This window comes from Scleropages formosus, chromosome 12 (genome assembly GCF_900964775.1).
Source record: "Scleropages formosus chromosome 12, fSclFor1.1, whole genome shotgun sequence".
Classification (NCBI taxonomy): domain Eukaryota; kingdom Metazoa; phylum Chordata; class Actinopteri; order Osteoglossiformes; family Osteoglossidae; genus Scleropages; species Scleropages formosus.
The window spans coordinates 22,653,108-22,671,004 of record NC_041817.1 but is presented as its reverse complement, the minus strand read 5'-3'; the positions used below and the strand labels follow the sequence as shown (position 1 = coordinate 22,671,004).

Genomic DNA, 17,897 nt, shown 5'->3' with positions numbered 1-17,897 from the left:
GAAACCGTACACTCGGACGACCGGGGGAGCCGTACGGCAGGGCTCGCCTCCCTCATCGGCGTCGCGGCGGAAGACCCGCTGGACGTAAAGTACACCTCCGCTGTAAATATCCAACTGCGTGAACACTTGAGCCATTGCCTAGAGTAACGTTGTGGCTTTGAAGGGCACAGCTGCACTATCACGCATTATTGACTGCTAATATACATGCCAGTTACCGCTATTTTGCTGACAAAACCGTAGCGTTGTCATTTACAGCGGTTTACCCGTTTCAAAGAGCTGGGTCAGTTTTACTGCATCAGTTCAGTGTAAACACCTTTATCTAGGGTGTTATAGCAGAGGCAGCATTTGACCCTGGGACGTTTTAATGTAAGGCGATAGCTCTAACCGCTACGCCACCTAGAGGTCCCCATTGCGGATGCCGTATGTGTTTATTCCCCAATTTCGTTACCTTCCGCTGGTAATAATCAGAGTAACCCCGACCCCTCGCTCCTCCGCGCTCAGCTGGAGTAAAGCGATCTTATCGTGAGCCCGGCTGGGGGAGGGCGGAGGGCCGAGGGGAACGCGAGCCGAGGCGGGGGTGAGCGGCAGGGGCGGACGCGACGGCGGCGGTAGGGTCACGTGAGCCGAACAGATGCGGTGCCCGCTGCCAGCGGGCTGAGGCGCGCGAACAGGTGGAGCACGTTCGCTAATCTCCTATTAAAGCGCAGAGGCATTCCAGCAATGTGCACCGCGACTCTGCAGCTCCGGCCCCGGGACGGGGCGCTTGGCTCACGTTACACGCGTTTACTTCTCTTGCCCTGTGCCGACTTAGCTGTCTATCCTATCAGCTCATGTTGATTTTTTTTCATTTGCTCTGCAAAAACAGGGATTGTGAAAAGCGATGGGCTCTGTAACCCAACACAGGACCTTTGGCTCCTCCTGACTGGGGGTTCTTCTCATTAGTATTTATTCATTTTGTTTACTTACAGTAATTCACACTTATTTATTCATCAGACACTTTTCTAGAAAGAGACTTCCAGTGAACTCTGTGTAGTGTTACTAGCCCACACACCTTATTCACCATGGTGACTTACATTGCTAGATACACTACTTACACTGAGTCACTCATCCGTACATCAGTGGAACACACACACACAATGGGTGAACTTGAGCACATGTCTTTGGAGTGTGGGAGGAAACCAGAGCACCTGGAGGAAACCCACACAGACACAGGGAGTACATACAAACTCCACACAGACTGAGCAGGGATTGAACCCATGTCCTCACAGCAGTGCTACTCGCTGTGCCACCGTGCCAGCTGGTGCATTTACCCATTTATACGGCCGGGTAGTTCTTACTTTATCAGTTTGGGATAAGTCCCGAGATCAAGGGGGTTAAAGCAGAAGGTGAGACTGAAACCTGGGTCCTTTGAGTGCAAGGTGGCAGCTCTAACCAATACGCCCCCTGCTGCCCCCGTCTGTTACACCTGTGGGCAGTGTGAGGCTACTGATGAATGAGAGTGTCAGGAATTGTATGCTGGGGCCCCCATCTGCGCGGTCCTCCGCTGCAACCCGTCTGCCAGTGGCTTCGATCAGTGAGACCCAGGCGGGACCAGGGCAGGTGGCTCCCCCATCGGGAGAGCAGACTTCCCTATTAATGTCTTCCACTTGTAAAATAATCAAGTGGGGCACTGATTAGAGGCCGGAATGAAAATATTTGGGCTTATAGTAGAGCTGCGAAGAGGCCTGCGTACTACAGTCAATGCTGTGGTTCTGACTAAATCCAGACCCCTCGCTTGGCAGCGACGGCATTACGGTTGAGGCGCTCGGCACGGGCTACTTCCTAAGCGCTCAGAAGTGAGGCTTTAACTTCATCAGGAACCACAATAAGCAACAAAGCTTGAGCTTCGTCTCCAGAAACGTTCAAATTTCAGCTGATTTGCACAAATATTTAAATTTTTACTGCGAAGCGAAGGTACTTTGCTCAAGGCTCTCGCAGCAGGAGGTGGGATTCAAACCCAGCTCCTCTGAGGGCAACGCAGCGACTCTAACCGCTTCAGTACCAGGTGCGTGGTGAACTTTCCGCTGCTTATTTTCCCTTTATGAACTCCTGAGTGATGTGTCCGCCCCATATCCCATCGGAATCGTCATCTTGGGTTTCTAACTCAAACACTATGGGCCATTTAACGTCACCCGTTCACCTGAACGGCATCACTTCGAACTATGGGAGGAAACCAGAGCACCTGGGGGGAACCCACACAAACACAGAGAGAATGTGCAAACTCCGCACAGACTGAGGGGGATTCAAACCCATGCTAGAACATCTGGGCTGCTGTGCTGCCCAGCTGCATATGAATTCCCCATAGTTCTGTATGTGGACTCAGGTTGGCTGGCTGCTCCCTTCCCCCCCTCCAAACCCCAGGGTCCAGCCCTGGGTGCCTTTCTTTTTGTAAGGATAATAAAGATAGTGCTGATTATGATAACAAAATTGATTAGTTTGTTAGAAATAGCAATGTCCCATAACCCCTGTGCCCAAGACCAGGTGGTTTCCATCCAGGGGCTCGTTGGAAATTGCGCCCCAGGATGTGTTCACAGCCTGTGTTATTCTGGAATGAGCCGTAATTCACATGCACAGGAGGGTACGGTACCGTATGATGAAAAGTGCATATTTCTTTGTCCGGGGATAAAGAACCAGGTGAATCGGGGGGTTTCGTCTGTCGGTTATACCGCATTATTATTTTTTATTTATAATAGTTTCTTTTGGCTGTTGTTTCAGACATAGTCCAAAATTGTGCTCAATCTGGGGGTGACGGTTCCATGATTCCTCAGTCCGTATCTTTACACCCCCCCACACCCCACCCCACCCCACCACAATGCCAGACATCTGCAACGAGCCCCAGTGCCCCATAAAAGATGAGACTTATCCGTCTGCTGTTGGTCAGTTGAGGACAGAGCCGCGCAACGACTCGAAAGCAGGCCAGGAGAGACAGGGGTTCGAGGGTGAAGGCCAAACCATTGCAGAGCCGTAGGGCTCCTACATCACATTTCAACCTCCCCCCTTTATTTCTTCCCTGATGCTGCATGCTGTCTTCGTACAGTCACCCCTCCCCCTCCCCCCCCCCACTGATAACGGCACCTCCTTTCTGTCCCCACAGAACATTTAAAGCTGCCCCTGAACTCCATACTTAATGAAATATCCTACATAATGAAAATCATATACCCACTGTCATAATGCATTTATTACAAACCATATTAAACAGGAATGAAGCTGTCAGGGAGAAGTATGCCCCCCCCCCCCCCCACTGCTTTGGTGGTGGGTTAGAACAATGGAGGTGGATTATTATACCAAATCTGGAGGATAATCTAACAGCAGATCATAAGCAATAATCACTATGATGTGCTTACACTCTGATTTATATTTATACTACTTACAATTAGTTACCCATATATACAGCAGGGTAATTTATTTTTTTACTGTAGCAATCTTTACACTATGCTACTTCATTTAGCAGATGCTTTTTGCCAGAGCGACTTCCAATGAACTCTGTGTAGCGTTGTCAGCCCACACACCTTATTCACCGCGGTGACTTACACTGCTAGATACACTACTTACACTGGGTCACTCATCCATACTGCTCCCACGATGTGCTGACTCAGCACATTTGGTGTAGGCTGTGGTTCAAGGGAAACCTCTAGAAGCCCGTATCTGAAATGAGACTTCTTTTCAGTGCGTTCTGCAAATGTTAAGGCTGCAGCAAGTTTAAGCAGTTTTACTACGGAAATCTGTGTTCACGCTCACTCACGCACTTTCTTTGACCGCTTGCGCGCATTAGGAGCGCCGCGGTCCAGAAACTATCCGGGAAGCCCGAGCTACGAGGCTGAGGAGCGTACGCGCTGGATGGGATGCCAGCCCATCGTTGGATGGAAAACTATGCGATCCATTAGCTCGACTCAACATGCCTGCGCGCACGTCGAGATGCTTTCCTAAAGACAGGAAGTGTTTTCCGCTTGTGTTCTAGATGATGAGGGGGCACATGAGTTCATCCAGCTGTTAACATTTCCCTAAAACCTTTTCAAAGTCAGCATCCACAACAACTATGCTTACGCTTACAGTTTACAATTGCATCCATGAGCAAGTTATGCTTAAAATATTAAACGGCCCCGTTAAGGCCGTGTTCCGAAGAACAGGGTCCATAAGGCTGAATTTGGAAGCCGACGAGCGCTGGGCGGAGGGCAAACGAGTTCATGCGGTTGCGGAAGATCAGAGGAACAGATGGGCCCTCCGAACCCGACGGGCTCGGGGCTTGGGGAGGAAGCTGCGACCGGGGTCCCCGTGTACTGCGGTACCTCCCGGCGAAGAACCCGCGGCCGCGGTGCAGAAGCAGGAGCGGGAGCGGCGGCTGCGATGGTGCGTGTTCAGAACCGGACAGCTGGCACGGCGCAGGAGACTGTTAGACTAATCATCCGCCCAATTACGCTGGAATGCACCGGAGAGATGGGGGAGAACAATTTGTTTTGAAAACCTCTGCACCCCCTGCACCCCCCGCCCCAGAGGAATACCGAAATCCATAAAGTCAGAGAAACGGCGAGGTTCGGTGCGGTCCTCACTACGCGACGTCGGAAGCGAGAACGAAGACGGAATGCAAGACAGACGTGCTGGGCTCTTCCAGTAGCCGCTCAGCTCTTTGCGTTTCCATGATGTAATTAGTCGTTGTGCCTTTTCTTTTTGTTAGTCATTCATTTAACTTCTGCTTTTCTCCAACGCAGCTTACAGCTTAATGTTTAGCCACTGCTTACAGTAACTTACCCAATTTATATATAATAAAAACAAGTATTTTCATTTTTTTTTAAAAATTTTTATGCCTACGTACAGTAAGTGTAACCGGTAACATAGTGGTTGGAGCTGCTGCCTTTGGACCTGAAAGTTACAGGTTAGATTCCCACCTCTGGCATTAGTACCCCTGAGCATGGTACTTACCTTGAATTTGTTCCAGCAGAACGGCCCAGCTGCGTAAATGGGCAAATAATTGTAAATAGCGCAACGCAGTAAGTTGCTTTAGAGAAGCATTTAATCTAAATGAATAAATGATATAGAGGAGAGTCATTTTTACTGCACTGATTCAGGGTAAGCAACTTATTGAAGGGTGCCGCTGCAGGAGCGGGGTTTTGAACCCGGGTTCTTGGCAGTCCACGGCAGTGTCTCCAACCGCTGCCTGCTGGTTTTAGCTTTCTAGTGCTGGATATAACATTACGAGATGTACGAATTCAAATATTTGTGAAATTTGGTAGGCGAAGCAAAACTACGCTTTGTCTTATTTCCTAGTAAAACTCTCAGGAATGTATTTCGAAGCACAAATTTAGATGGAAGACATTATTCGATGCCCGGTTAGCTGTCGGCCTCCAGGCCATTATTATTATGATTATTATTGTTTATGGTTTTTTTCCTTTGGCTTTTCTGTTTGGTTTTCAGACTGAAAGCCAAGACTGTTCATTTCCGCAGCAGATTGACTCTATTATAAGAAGAAGAAAGGCGATGTATCCCAGGGCCCTGTGCATCTCCACATCCACACACACCGGCATCCGCTTGCTCTCCTCCGGCTTTTTTCCGAGAGATCTGCAACCCCCAGCGGACCTCTGCTGCATCATATAAAAAAAATAATCTGACGACGCGATACCTACGGACGCACTATCGCCGTGTTCGCAAATCGTGTGGCCAGCTGATGCTCGACGCCTCTGCGCATCATGTGCGATGTAGGCATCCGGGCCACTCGAGTCTGATTAACCGCGGGCAACTGAACAACGTCTGTTCTGGAAATCAAAAACAATTCATTTTTCTAAACATTAAAACAAGACCATAAATAAATTTAATAGATGTTTACGCTTACTAATTAAGTCATTTAGCGGATTGCTTTCTCGGAATTACTTCCACGTTCGCGTGTGGCACATCGCACAAACAGGAGAACGCCAGGCCGACAGCTTTGGATCAGCGTTTTCAACATAAATTGTCTCAAAAATGATAATAATAATATTTACTTTATTCGTAACAACACCAAACAGAATCCTCATTATTATTATCACCATCATCCGAAACCGCTTGTCCTATACGGGGTCGCGGGGAGCCGGAGCCTAACCCGGCAACACGGGGCGTAAGGCCGGAGGGGGAGGGGACACACCCAGGGCAGGATGCCAGTCCGTCGCAAGGCGCCCCAAGCGGGACTTGAACCCCAGACCCACCGGAGAGCAGGACCCAGTCCAACCCGCTGCGCCACTGCACCCCCTCATTATTCTTCTTCTTCTTCTTATTATTATTATTATTATTACCATCATCGTCATCGTTGTCGTCATTGTCATCATCACCATCGCCATCACCATCAATTGGTTTCGTTTAATGTCCACCACATTCAGTCCAGACTTTACTAAATCAAGCATCTCAGAGGTGGTAAATATGCGAGTGTCTCCTGTGAACCGATACGCAACTTAATGGACTCACGTCCCTTGGGTGACAAAGGTGTCCCGGTGAGAGTGCTCTTCCCGAGGTCCGTGAGCGCTGGAGCGAGCGGACCGAGACCAGCACAGGGGCCTGGACGCTGGAAGGGATGTGCCCGCGGTGCGTCTCAAAGAGTCCCACAGGAGCCCCGGGACATTACCATGCGAGTGTGGTACATGCTAATCACCGGCTTACAAGGCCTGCGCTTTGATTGCCACGCTCCAGGCTGGAGGTCCACTTTTCCAATGGCTGGTTTCCTGAAAGAGGGACGGGGCCTGCCGGGCGATTTCGGGGGTGGGGGCCACTAGTGGAGGTGGGGGGTTGTTCCGAGACTCTTAGACAGCCCTCCTGTCTGAAGTCTCCTGCAACAGCCCTCCGACAGTGCGAAGAGTAGAGAGGGAACTTGCGCTTGGGAAACTTTTCTTCCTCCTCTGTCAGCTCCAAATATTAATGCTGAAAGTATTCATTTTGCTAACGCTTTCTTGGATTGCTGGCAGAAGCTTTGGTCTTTCGCCATATATTGAGTGCCAACTGTTCCTGCTTTGGCAACCGAAGCCAGCTGCCGACCCCGCGCAGCATTAGCGTGAGGACTGTCCACATGTCCCTGCGCAGGTGACTTGTCCTTTTGAATTGTCGTGACAACCAGGCCTGTCTCTCAAAGGACACCGGAGACAACGGCATCCGATCCTGTCCCGCTCCTCTTAGACTGCGCTCAATACACATGTCAGCAGGACAGGAGCAGCAGCACTGGATGGCACTGATGGAGGATCATGGATACTTAGTGGATACCTCATGGTGTCATGTCTAGCTGGGAACAGGGGCTGTGGACGGCTCTACATCTGAGCTCTGACCAAGGTGTCAACCAGACTTGGCCTGAAAGAGAATATTTAAGGGAGTAAAACTATAATATCACAGCTGTCTATTTAAGTCCAAGGGGAGCTCTGCTGTTGCACCTTTGAGAGAAGAACAAACTGAGTTACTGAAGAGCTATATGTAGCATCCAGCTATATAAATTAATTTTTAAAGTGCTTTAGATGAATGTGGTGAGCAAGGAAAATAGTAATAATAAAATCCATCCATCCATCCATCCATCCATCCAATGCAGGGTTGATGTGGTCTGGAGCCCATCCTGGAAGCACGTGTGTCCATCACAGGGCAAGGCCAGAAAGTCCTAATCATCAAAATCCAGGCGGTCTCACGCTTTCATGATAAATAGTTTATTTTTTTAATCTTCACTAAGACATTTACATCCCACTGTACAAAGCACACAGTAACACTGTCAGAAGGAATAACACTGCTGACGACGATCACATTTAAGAAAGCAGAAAAAAATGAAAAATGGACAAACGGTAAAGAAGAAAGACGTCCCGTTCCAATGAAACGGGCAACATTTCAAGAACAAGACACCGCATTTGCACATTTGTATTAACTGCAGAACTAGTTGCAAAAGTTTAATAAATCACACTTTGGTCTTTTGAAATAAAACACACATAACAGAGGTTGGATGCGCATATCCTGAAGGTCTAAACCCACGGTCATCAAGATCTCCCCCAGTAACCCTGGTGTCCTCTTGGGAATGAGAAAAAAAAAAACAACACAACTGGTGACTACAGGGCCTTCACCCAAAAATATATTATGAGCCTGTTTTCCAAAATAACTTCTGATTTCACGCAGGAACACATAGCAAGCGCTCCGAGCATTCTTTGTGCCGCAGTGGATTCGGCCGGGGCCATCTTTTTGAGAGCAGGCAGCTCCCCGCATTCCTCCACCATCGTTTATCTGCTCCCATGGCTGCTATTGCTGCTGCTGCTGCTGCTGAAATACGCGCCGCCCGCTTGCGTTACCGCGGTACGTTCAGCACGTCTCTCCACGGCCTCTTCCTGCACAGCCAGCAAATGTGCTCCTTATTCGCTTTAAATACGATTCTTCCTCTTATTCAAGAGCTCTTTTAATGTTGGACATAGAGAAGAACGCATCACATTTGGGACTGTCTGTAATTTAAAAAAAAACTAAAGCTACTCCATGCACAAATGTCCACAAAAACTCTGAAAAACTCTGAAAAGGCAATATGAACTTTGCGACAGCTTATATTTTATTTTCTATTTACAAAGGGCAGTAAAACTGAAAGAGGAACGTATGAATCGAATGAACAGAATATAAAGTTTTTTTTTCCATATTATCTGTTTTTTTGTGTTATTTGGCTAATAGTAGTTTTAAAAAAGTATCACAGGCCTAATGAAATGTATTTCTCACCCCAATCAGGGTAGTTCTTGTGTAAAGAATTCATTTTGCTGAATGAAATGCATAAATCTATACAAAATACCGCTGATCTTTTCCAGTCTTATTGCTCCCTTGAAGGCAAAATACAAAAAATCTTTCATATTAAAGATACAGACAGAGATTTGTATTATAAAAGAAGAAAGGACTTCTCCTTTCATTTAAGGACATACACTGAAGGCACATCTCGTTCACTTCGTTCAGTATTGCGGTTCATTTTTTTTGTAAGCAAACAGAAACAATATTTGCCAATAGAACTTAGCAATTTATGTCTCTCTTCAGTGACTACATTGCTTCCCGCTTTAAAAGAGAAAGAAAATGAAAGCGAAAAATAAAACGATACTCTGAAAGAGATTATAACAAAAAAAAAAAAACAAAACGCAACATATGATAGCGAGGACATACTAAGAATGCACAGGATATTACAATATATTGTAAATGAGTAGAATAAAGGTGTCTCTTTAAGCACAAAGCCATCCCTTATAGCTGTAACACACAGAAATGGACAGTTCTTGAAACAGAACTATTGGAGCGCGCAAAGAACTCGCATTAATTCGAAACGGACCACCGGAACGGCAAAAAAGATGCGTAACGTGAGACAACGAGAAAAGGAACCCGAAAAAGGGGAATTAAAATATACCTTCAAAAATCTGTCAGGAGTAAGTGGTTTCCATCAGAGTGGAATTCTTCCTGAGACAGCCTTCTCCTTAGAAATACAACCGGGACAGGGCTCCATAAATTTCATCAAAAAAAAGGAAACGTGGTCAAAAGGGGGCCCTTAATCTGAAAGTCCTGTTTACTGTGGTAAAACGCTGGCATTCTCCAAAGAACGCTGTTGTGCCGACCCCAAGGAGAGAGCTTCCTTTCCTGAGAAAATTCCCAGGAAATTTGAAGGCCGTGCGAGAGGAGATCTGGTCGTCTTGATGGAGGAACGTGTCTGCAAAGTGAAGCCAACGTCTCGCCGGACCTACTTTATATCAGAACCAGACAGACGTCTTCCCTTTGTCCTGATCCAGAGCTGTGCGAGGAAAGGAGACGGGACTTTAACACGCTGAGGGGTCTGTCAAGAATAATGCAGTGGAGTCAATAATTCAGGGCTATAAATATGTATAAATGCGTTGAGTAGAAATATATTTTATTGTATTTAAATACACACACACACACACACACACACACACACACACGTCTACAACTGCTTGTCCCGAGCAGGGTCGTGGTGAACTGGAGCCGAACCCGGCAACACGGCGCAAGGCCAGAGGGGGAGGGGACACACCCAGGACGGGACGCCAGTCCGCAAGGCACCCCAAGCGGGACTCGAACCCCAGACCCACCGTGTTTAAATATACTTGTTCAATTATTGTGTTTAAATATACATGCTGAATTATTTACTTAACTCATTTATCTAATTATTTATCTCTGTTTGATCACTGTATGTACGTGCGTGGGTGTTTTTTGTATTTTGTACATTGTACGCTGCTGCAACCGAGTAGAAATTTCATTCATTCATTCATTCATTCATTCATTCATTTGTTGTGGAATAGATTATGAATTCATACATCTGTTATGAATAACCACTTGTCCCATGCAGGATCACGGTGCCCCAGAGTTTATCCATAACATACAGCATCGGTCAGTCCACACTCACGCTTGTTCACACACACACTATGAATAATTGACATTCATCAGGTCACGTGAAAAACACGAGTTTCAACTGCAGGAGGAAACCAGAGCACCTAGAGGAAACTTACTCCGACACAAAGCGGGCGAACATGCAAATTCCGCACTAACTATGCCGAATTCGAACCAGTGTTCCCTGCTGAAGTACCGTGCCACCGGATTACATTGTTCTACAGGAAAATCCCGTGAATTTTATTTCGACTGTGTCCTCGATTCTCTCAGCGGGGGCTGCATCCCAACACCCACCTGAGTCAAAGATGTCCACTGAGCCATGGAATGAACCTGACCAGTTGTGTGTCGGTGGGTTTCCGGCCTCCAGCTCGGCCTTGGCTCCCTCGCAGTGCGGCGTGGGGCTGCAGGTGGGGTGTACGCTGGAGAGCAGCAGAGGGCTGAAGCGGGGGTCCAGGGTGGCGCCATGGGTGTGGTGCAGCACGTGATGGGTGTGTCCATGCGGGTGCGTGTGCCTGGCATGCATGTGGGGGTAGACCTCATGGACGTGGGGGTAACCAGGACCGCTTTGTGCCCCCAGGGCATAGTGCCAGGATTCAGGGAGAGTGGTGGGAGGGGGCAGGCCGGGCTGGTGGAGGGCGTGTCCTGCCCAGGTGCCAGACTCCCCAGAGGAGAAGGCTGTGCCTGGGGGAAAGTCGGGATGGACGGAGGGGAGACACGGGCTGCTCTGTTGGGTGTAGCTGCTGCCCCAGAGGGCTGACGGGAATCCGGCAGACAGACTCGCACCATCTAAAACACACGAACACTGAGTCACTCGGGGACCGTGCCCCTCCGACCACACCCCCGCACAGCGTATCATGACAACATGTAAGATAAACAGGACTCCCTGGATGATGCATTTTTAGCAGACTGTCGTCATTTTCTGGAACACAACCGCACTGAAAGAGAGCGTGTTCCAGGTAATGATGACTGTGATCATCAGTGGCCAGAGCGTCTTTGGTCAGAAAAGAAGACGGGATGACGGAACGCAATCAGAAATGCCTCGACACTCTAAGTGCGGCTGCCCATCGCTCACCTTTCCAGATCCCCCCCGGCGGGGTACGGCTGCGCTTCCTGTCCTCGGCAAGCGTGCCGCTCTGGCCCAGGGCCCGGGAGAAGTGCTCGTCCACCACATCCCCGATGTTGCCCTGGAAGTAGGTGAACAGGACACACCTGGAGCTCAGGTACTCCGTCTCCGCAGGCGGGACTTCCTTGGCCGGTGTTCCGAGCGCATCCGTGCCGCCCCTTCCCTCCTCCTGCCGTGCCTTGTGCTCCTTCCCCAGTGCAGGTTGCGCAGTCGGCTCCACGGGATCCTGCATCTTGCCGGAGGCACTGACCTTCTTCTGCAGAGACGGGGCAGAGTGGACATGGGTGTCTGGGAACTAGCTTTGCTGGTCCCACGCAGCGCAGACTCGGCTAGGGAGGGGGGCACCGGGCTACACCTCTACCCCCGGCGTCACACAGGGCCGAGGTACTTTGGAGTGATCTGCTTTAGCGCAAACTCCTGTACTCATCCACATGTTACAACAGCATTAGAAAGTATCTTATAGTTTGACACATTTCCATGCACTACATTGACCTGCACTTAAACCACAGCAAAGATGAACTTTAACGAACACCATACTGTACTCATAGGCAAGGTAATTTATTCACTTTACTCTTACAGAAGTTTCAGTGCATCAGAGATCAAGATTCACTTATATTAAACGTTTCACATGCATTAATATTAGACAAGAAAACGAAACATGCACCAAACTGTTTACTGAGCGGTGACTACAGCTGGTATGAGGAGATGCGCACCAAGCAGTCAGTACTAGAGCGCATGCTGGATTCGGCAAAGATCACGAAGGAAAAAAGTGGTGAGAAAAAGTACAGCAGTGTAACTTTTACTGCCCCGAGGCATTTGAATAACAGCCACCCGAGAAACAAGAGAAACAAGCGACGGACTTCGAAGTTCGACCCGTTACGCGAAAACACGCGGCAAAGTCTCCGACAGCCCGTTTACGGTCCAACCGAGGATCCCAGCCGGACCAAGCGACGTCCATGTGCGCGCCGGGAAAGCTCGCGCTCGGGCTCGCGCGCGCGCGAGCGGGGACAGACTGGCGGCAGGGGTTCGATCGCAATGCGGGCTGTGTGCGTAAAAGCGCTGCGTAAAAAAAAAAAGAAGGCGAGGAGGACGGAGGGAAAGACGGGATTCGAACCTACCTGGTGCTGGTGGCGATGGAGACACGCAGCCCTGTACGCAGCCGCCGGCAGGTAGTGGTGCGCTCCATAGGTCTGACGGTACATCACATCCAGGCAGCTCATGGCAGGACTCTTATGGCAAAAAGAGGACTTTGGGCAGAAGAGCAGCGAAAGGCGGCGGAGCGCAGCTCACACTGGGACGGGTCTGCCTGCTCTCATTGTCCCTATATAAACCTCGGGCAACAAAAAAGCCCTATTTGCATGAAAACAAAAGGGTCCCCATCATCAGCTGCTGCGTTTTCCTCCTTGGAAAGAGCTGCAGTTGACATCAGTGCCCCCCCCCCACCACTCTTCAGATCTGTACTGCAGTCCAGAGCCGCGCGGCCACTTCGTAACGTGGAGGGTTGGGGGCAGCTTGGGGGGTGGGCTGGGTGGAGATGTCACCCCCCTCCCCCCCCTCCAAAGTACTGGCGTAAAGCATTAACAAACCTTTTAACATCATGCTGTTAATGTTAAAGTTCCGAAAACGCGTGATTTGAGCAACAAGTGGCGCGTACCTTTTCTGCGCGTATCTGCTCCGTCGTTTATTAACTACATTCACATTTCTGGTAATAACCTTAATGTCTGAGAGCAGTAAAACTGCACCTCGTCGGTGAATGTCCCTTCGCGGTGCACATCTCACATCGGTATCATTACGCGCAGAAGTATATTATAACGAGGTAATAAAATGCTGGGTGTCTGATGTGTCTGCTGTCATATTTCAAAAGCAATTCAATTAAGACCTGCAACAAAAGATATGTTAATAATTTAAAAAATCTTCTTCTTCTTCTCACTATTATTATTATTATTATTATTATTATTATTATCATCAATAATTTAAGGAGCGATAGTAGACTCAGTGTTTATATTAGATTATATGTATATGCTCATTATTTACTATAGTGAGTGGTTATACTGCCACCTAATGTTCATAAAGTAAATCTAGATTTGTTTAGCCGTTAAACATTTCCATAAACTGCTAGAAATAGTTTTTTCTGCAATACGTGAAAAAATTTTTATAGTTATTACATGTTTCGATGTAACTGTTGCGGAACTGTGATTGTTCATGTATTACTGCAGTTCTGCGAAACTGTGTGATATATCTCTTTCCAAGTCTCCTGTAGGGCTGGTTGGAACACACACACACACACACACACACACACACAGTTTTCACTCAACATCTTCTTGTCCTGGCAGAACTGCATAAAGGAATGTAATTCACACCAGTCTCTCATTTAAAACTCATGTGCTGTGATTCAAAATTGCCAGTTTGGTTCCGTTTAACTTCAGAGAAACACCTGTACTGGACCGGCAGCACGTGCTGGTCCTAATGGGACCTCCTGGATGTCATGCGGAAAAAAATAGAAGAAAAAGAACAGCTTGGCCAAGATGCAGCTGCAGAGCTGATCCACATGCATATTGTAGTTTTTCACCAAGACGAATTCCTTGTATGTGTAAACATACTTGGCAATAAAGCTCATTCATTCATTCATGTAATATTTTTATTTATCAAACAGTAAGAGCATCAATTCCATGGAGTGACAGAGCAAGAAATCTATTTATTTCCATATTTCAAGTATTGTTAGGACCTGGGTTCAGGTTTAAAGCAGACACGTTCATATCTATGAAATATCATATTTATTCATATTTCTACAGCAGTTAAGCGTCATCCTGCAAGTTTTTATGCTACGAGTCCATCCCGTAGTGAACGGCAGCGCATGCGTTGTGCGTCGTTTTTGAGGCAAAAATCTAATGTGAGTTTAAGGAAGTTTTTATAATTTACTTGTGGGTTTAACCATAAGGAAAGAAGAGCTGTCATGCAAAGACGTATCGAGGGCCATGCAGGTGAATGAAAATGAAGAACTCAACAATGTTTCATATCTGGTCTCTTACATTAACACCAGGCTTAAGGAAAAACATGTAGAACCGATTACAGCATGTTTTTCGATCCAAATAATTGATGTTCTGTGGCAAGGCGGTTTGCCGCCAGCCGTTCAGAGGCGAATTGCATGCCTGTGTCGGAGCTGTGACTGAACCGCTACGGCTTCATGCCGTGTTACCTGTAGGCCGGGGTTTACCGCGTCGGGGTCACTCGTGTGCAGTCTCGGCGCCCAGCTGTTTTCGGACGAGCCGAGGCTGCTGGGAATGTTGACATATCTTTTTCAGAACACCAGCTGGCAGATGTTCGGAGTCTCGCTTCCCTGCAATTCCCATTTTATTTGGCTTGGCAGCGGGGGGAAAGCGGTTCTCTCGGAAAACACTTTCATCAGACTGCTCGCTGCTGAATAGCTACACGTGTTATTAACAGCCAGCGATTCTGGGCGCGCCCGGAATGTTGAACGTGATTTAGGGTGTTTAAAGTTGTTCTAAGAAGCAATAATTCCTTGTTTCCTGCAGGGTTCAGGACTGTTGTAAGTTGTCAAGTGAGGAAAAACCCCACAGTCACCTTCTGGGTACCAACAGCCTTGGGCGAGCGGATAGTCCGAATTCTGCATTGATGAATGCGCACGCACACACACACACGCAGTCTGAAACCGCTTGTCCCATGTGGGGTTGTGGGGAGCTGGAGCCTAACCCAGCAGCACAGGGCATAAGGCGGGAGGCGACACACCCAGGACGGGACGCCAATAAGTTGCAAGGCACCCCAAGCGGGACTCAAACCCCAGACCCACCAGAAAGCAGGATCCGGTCAAACCTGCTACGCCACCACGCCCCCGTTTACAAACACACTCTTTCTGAACCTCTTGTCCCATTCGAGGTTGCGGGGAGCCAGAGCCAAACCCGGCAACACAGGGCATAAGGCGGGAGGGGGAGGGGACACACCCAGGACGGGACGCCAGTCTGTCGCAAGACACCCCAAGTGGGACTCAAACCCCAGACCCACCGGAGAGCAGGACCCGGTCCAACCCCCTGCGCCACCGCACCCCCCCATTTAATAACGGCAAATACTAAATCAATACAAATTTACTCCTTATTAGGTAAGTTTCAGTCACAGAATCATATCGTAACTCTTATGCTGGTTGACTGCAGACAGGGGTTTGAGTGATATTAAGCTACACTGTTAGTCTCTGACTGCCCCATAGCCCCAATTCAACTGTTCCAGGCAACAAAATATTTACTAGATAAGAATTAAAAAATAATTACTTCAAAGGTTACACTGGGTCATAGTTAGGTCCTGGAAAATTTGTGATACATCAGAATAGAGCAAGAGGTTAGAGGCTTCTACTGTTCTGTGCAGAAAACTTATGTGCAAAGTGTTGTAATAAAGACTGATAATTAGCAAAAAAGTGAGTAGTGCTGGTGCCTCACAGGCTGCAGGTCTGGGCATGGGTTTGAATCTAGCTTAATCTGTACAGAGTCTGTCTGTTCTCCCTGTGTTTTGTGTGGATTGTGACTAGGTGCTCTGGTTTCTTCTCACAGTCCTAAGACAAATGTTTCAGGTGGACTGGTGACTCTAAATTCCTCTTAGAGATTGTGCTTGGGAGTAAATGAGTAAGTGTGATTGTCCTCTGATGGCCTGGTGTCCCATCCAGGGTGTCTTATGCCTCACATCCTATGAGTCTGGAAGTGGCTCAATAGCACCATGACCCTGTACTGGACAAGTGGTTATTGATAATGGATGAATGAAGTGAGGAATAGTTTGGGATTCGTTATACCCTCAGCGACCCTTTTTTGTACCATTACATTTCACTGGGTGTTTTGTCGGCTAGTGATGCAAATGTGCTGGTTGTTCACGTTGATGTGGTATAATACCTCGCTCAAGTTGTGAATTATTCAAACAAGAGTCAGCAGTGCACTGGCTGCGGAAGTGGAACACAGACACCGAAACCAACACCCTTAAAATGAAGAATACGCCCAAAATGAATGTAATTCACACGGATTTTCTTTGCATGACAACCATTTAAATTAAAGAAAAATTGTGAAATCCATTGGCTTTCAACATGTATTCACACATCGAGAACATTTTCCTTTTTTAGGCGCCGCATAAATCAGGCCTGTTCACAAGCCAGGATCAAAACGCAGATCAGTTTTGCTTGAAGAGCAGCAAAATGTCGGTTCTTGAGGCCATACGAGCCAATCTGCGAGAGAAGTGGTGAAACACAGGATGCTGGTTTGACAGGTAGGAAAGAAGGTCACAGTAATTTATTTACAGTTGTGATCAATAACCATCAATAGCTGCAATAAGCAATCAATAGCTGTGATCTCAGTGAATATTTGAAAGGAAGTGTTTGTCTGGGAAGAGTGTTCAAGCAGTTCCAGTGTGTATGAGTTTGTGTACATTTACGCCTTCCGCTGCAACTGAACTAGTGTGTGAGTGACAGAGAGAGTGTGTTCCACTGATGTATGGATGAGTTACCCAGTGTAAGTAGTGTAAGTCTTTGGGTGCTCTGGTTTCCTCCCACACTCCAAAGACATACTGTTCAAGTTCCCAATAGTGTGTGAGTGCCACAGAGGGTGTCTTCCACTGATGTATGGATGAGTTACCCAGTGTAAGTAGTGTATCTAGCAGTGTAGGTCACCACAGTGAAAAAGGTGTGTGGGCTGATAGTAACACTACATAGAGTTCATTGGAAGTCGCTTTGGAGAAAAGCATCTGTTAAATAAATAAATGTAAATGTAAATAAATATCACTTGTTAATGCTGCAATTAGCAAAGTGGAGGAAGTGGAAGCAGCTGCAACGTGTGTGTGGGGGGCATGTTTCGCCCTCTCCTTCCCATCTGCTTCTGTTCTTTTCCCAGCAGCCTCAGCCCCACTCAGAGCTCAGGTGGTACATGTTCATATGCGATCCCCTCCTCAGCACACTACCAGTGTTACCACCGTTACCATTCCTTCATAGGTGCAATTAAATAACGACTTTCAGTTCAGTGAATACAGGTGTGTGCATGCAAGAACAGTGAGACAGGTTGATGTATGACATTGCGTGCGTACACCTGCGCTCCTAGTGTTTACAGCATCGCCCCCCGTTTATAGACACGGGGTGATGTGGAGGGAGGGATGCTGAAATTAACCATCCATTAAATCACAATTAGTGCTGATTAACACTCATCAAAGGACTGGTTTGACTTAATGATGATGTCACAAATACAGGTTAGTCCCCTTCATGTCGTGTCCGTTATATTACCTGGTACACACACTAGAGTATTATATTGGTAGTACAATGTGATAGATACTACTGATGCTGATGCTACTGTAACACATTGTTTGGAAACAATGCAGTCCACAGACATGTGTTTTGGATCGAAATGATTTCTCTAAATTTCGCTTT

The 17,897-nt window shown here is 47.6% G+C and overlaps 1 protein-coding gene across 1 annotated transcript; it reads right to left on the bottom strand.

Annotated features, from left to right (window-relative positions):
* Positions 1-9,445: 9,445 nt before the first annotated feature.
* Positions 9,446-12,947, bottom strand: vgll3 (vestigial-like family member 3). The gene is made up of 4 exons (XM_018743565.2): positions 12,613-12,947; positions 11,444-11,750; positions 10,666-11,157; positions 9,446-9,760 (listed from the first exon to the last, which is right to left on the bottom strand). Exons 1-4 carry the CDS (start codon positions 12,712-12,714, stop codon positions 9,720-9,722), a joined length of 942 nt encoding a protein of 313 aa, XP_018599081.1. The 5' UTR covers positions 12,715-12,947; the 3' UTR covers positions 9,446-9,719.
* Between the last annotated feature and the right edge of the window lie 4,950 nt (positions 12,948-17,897).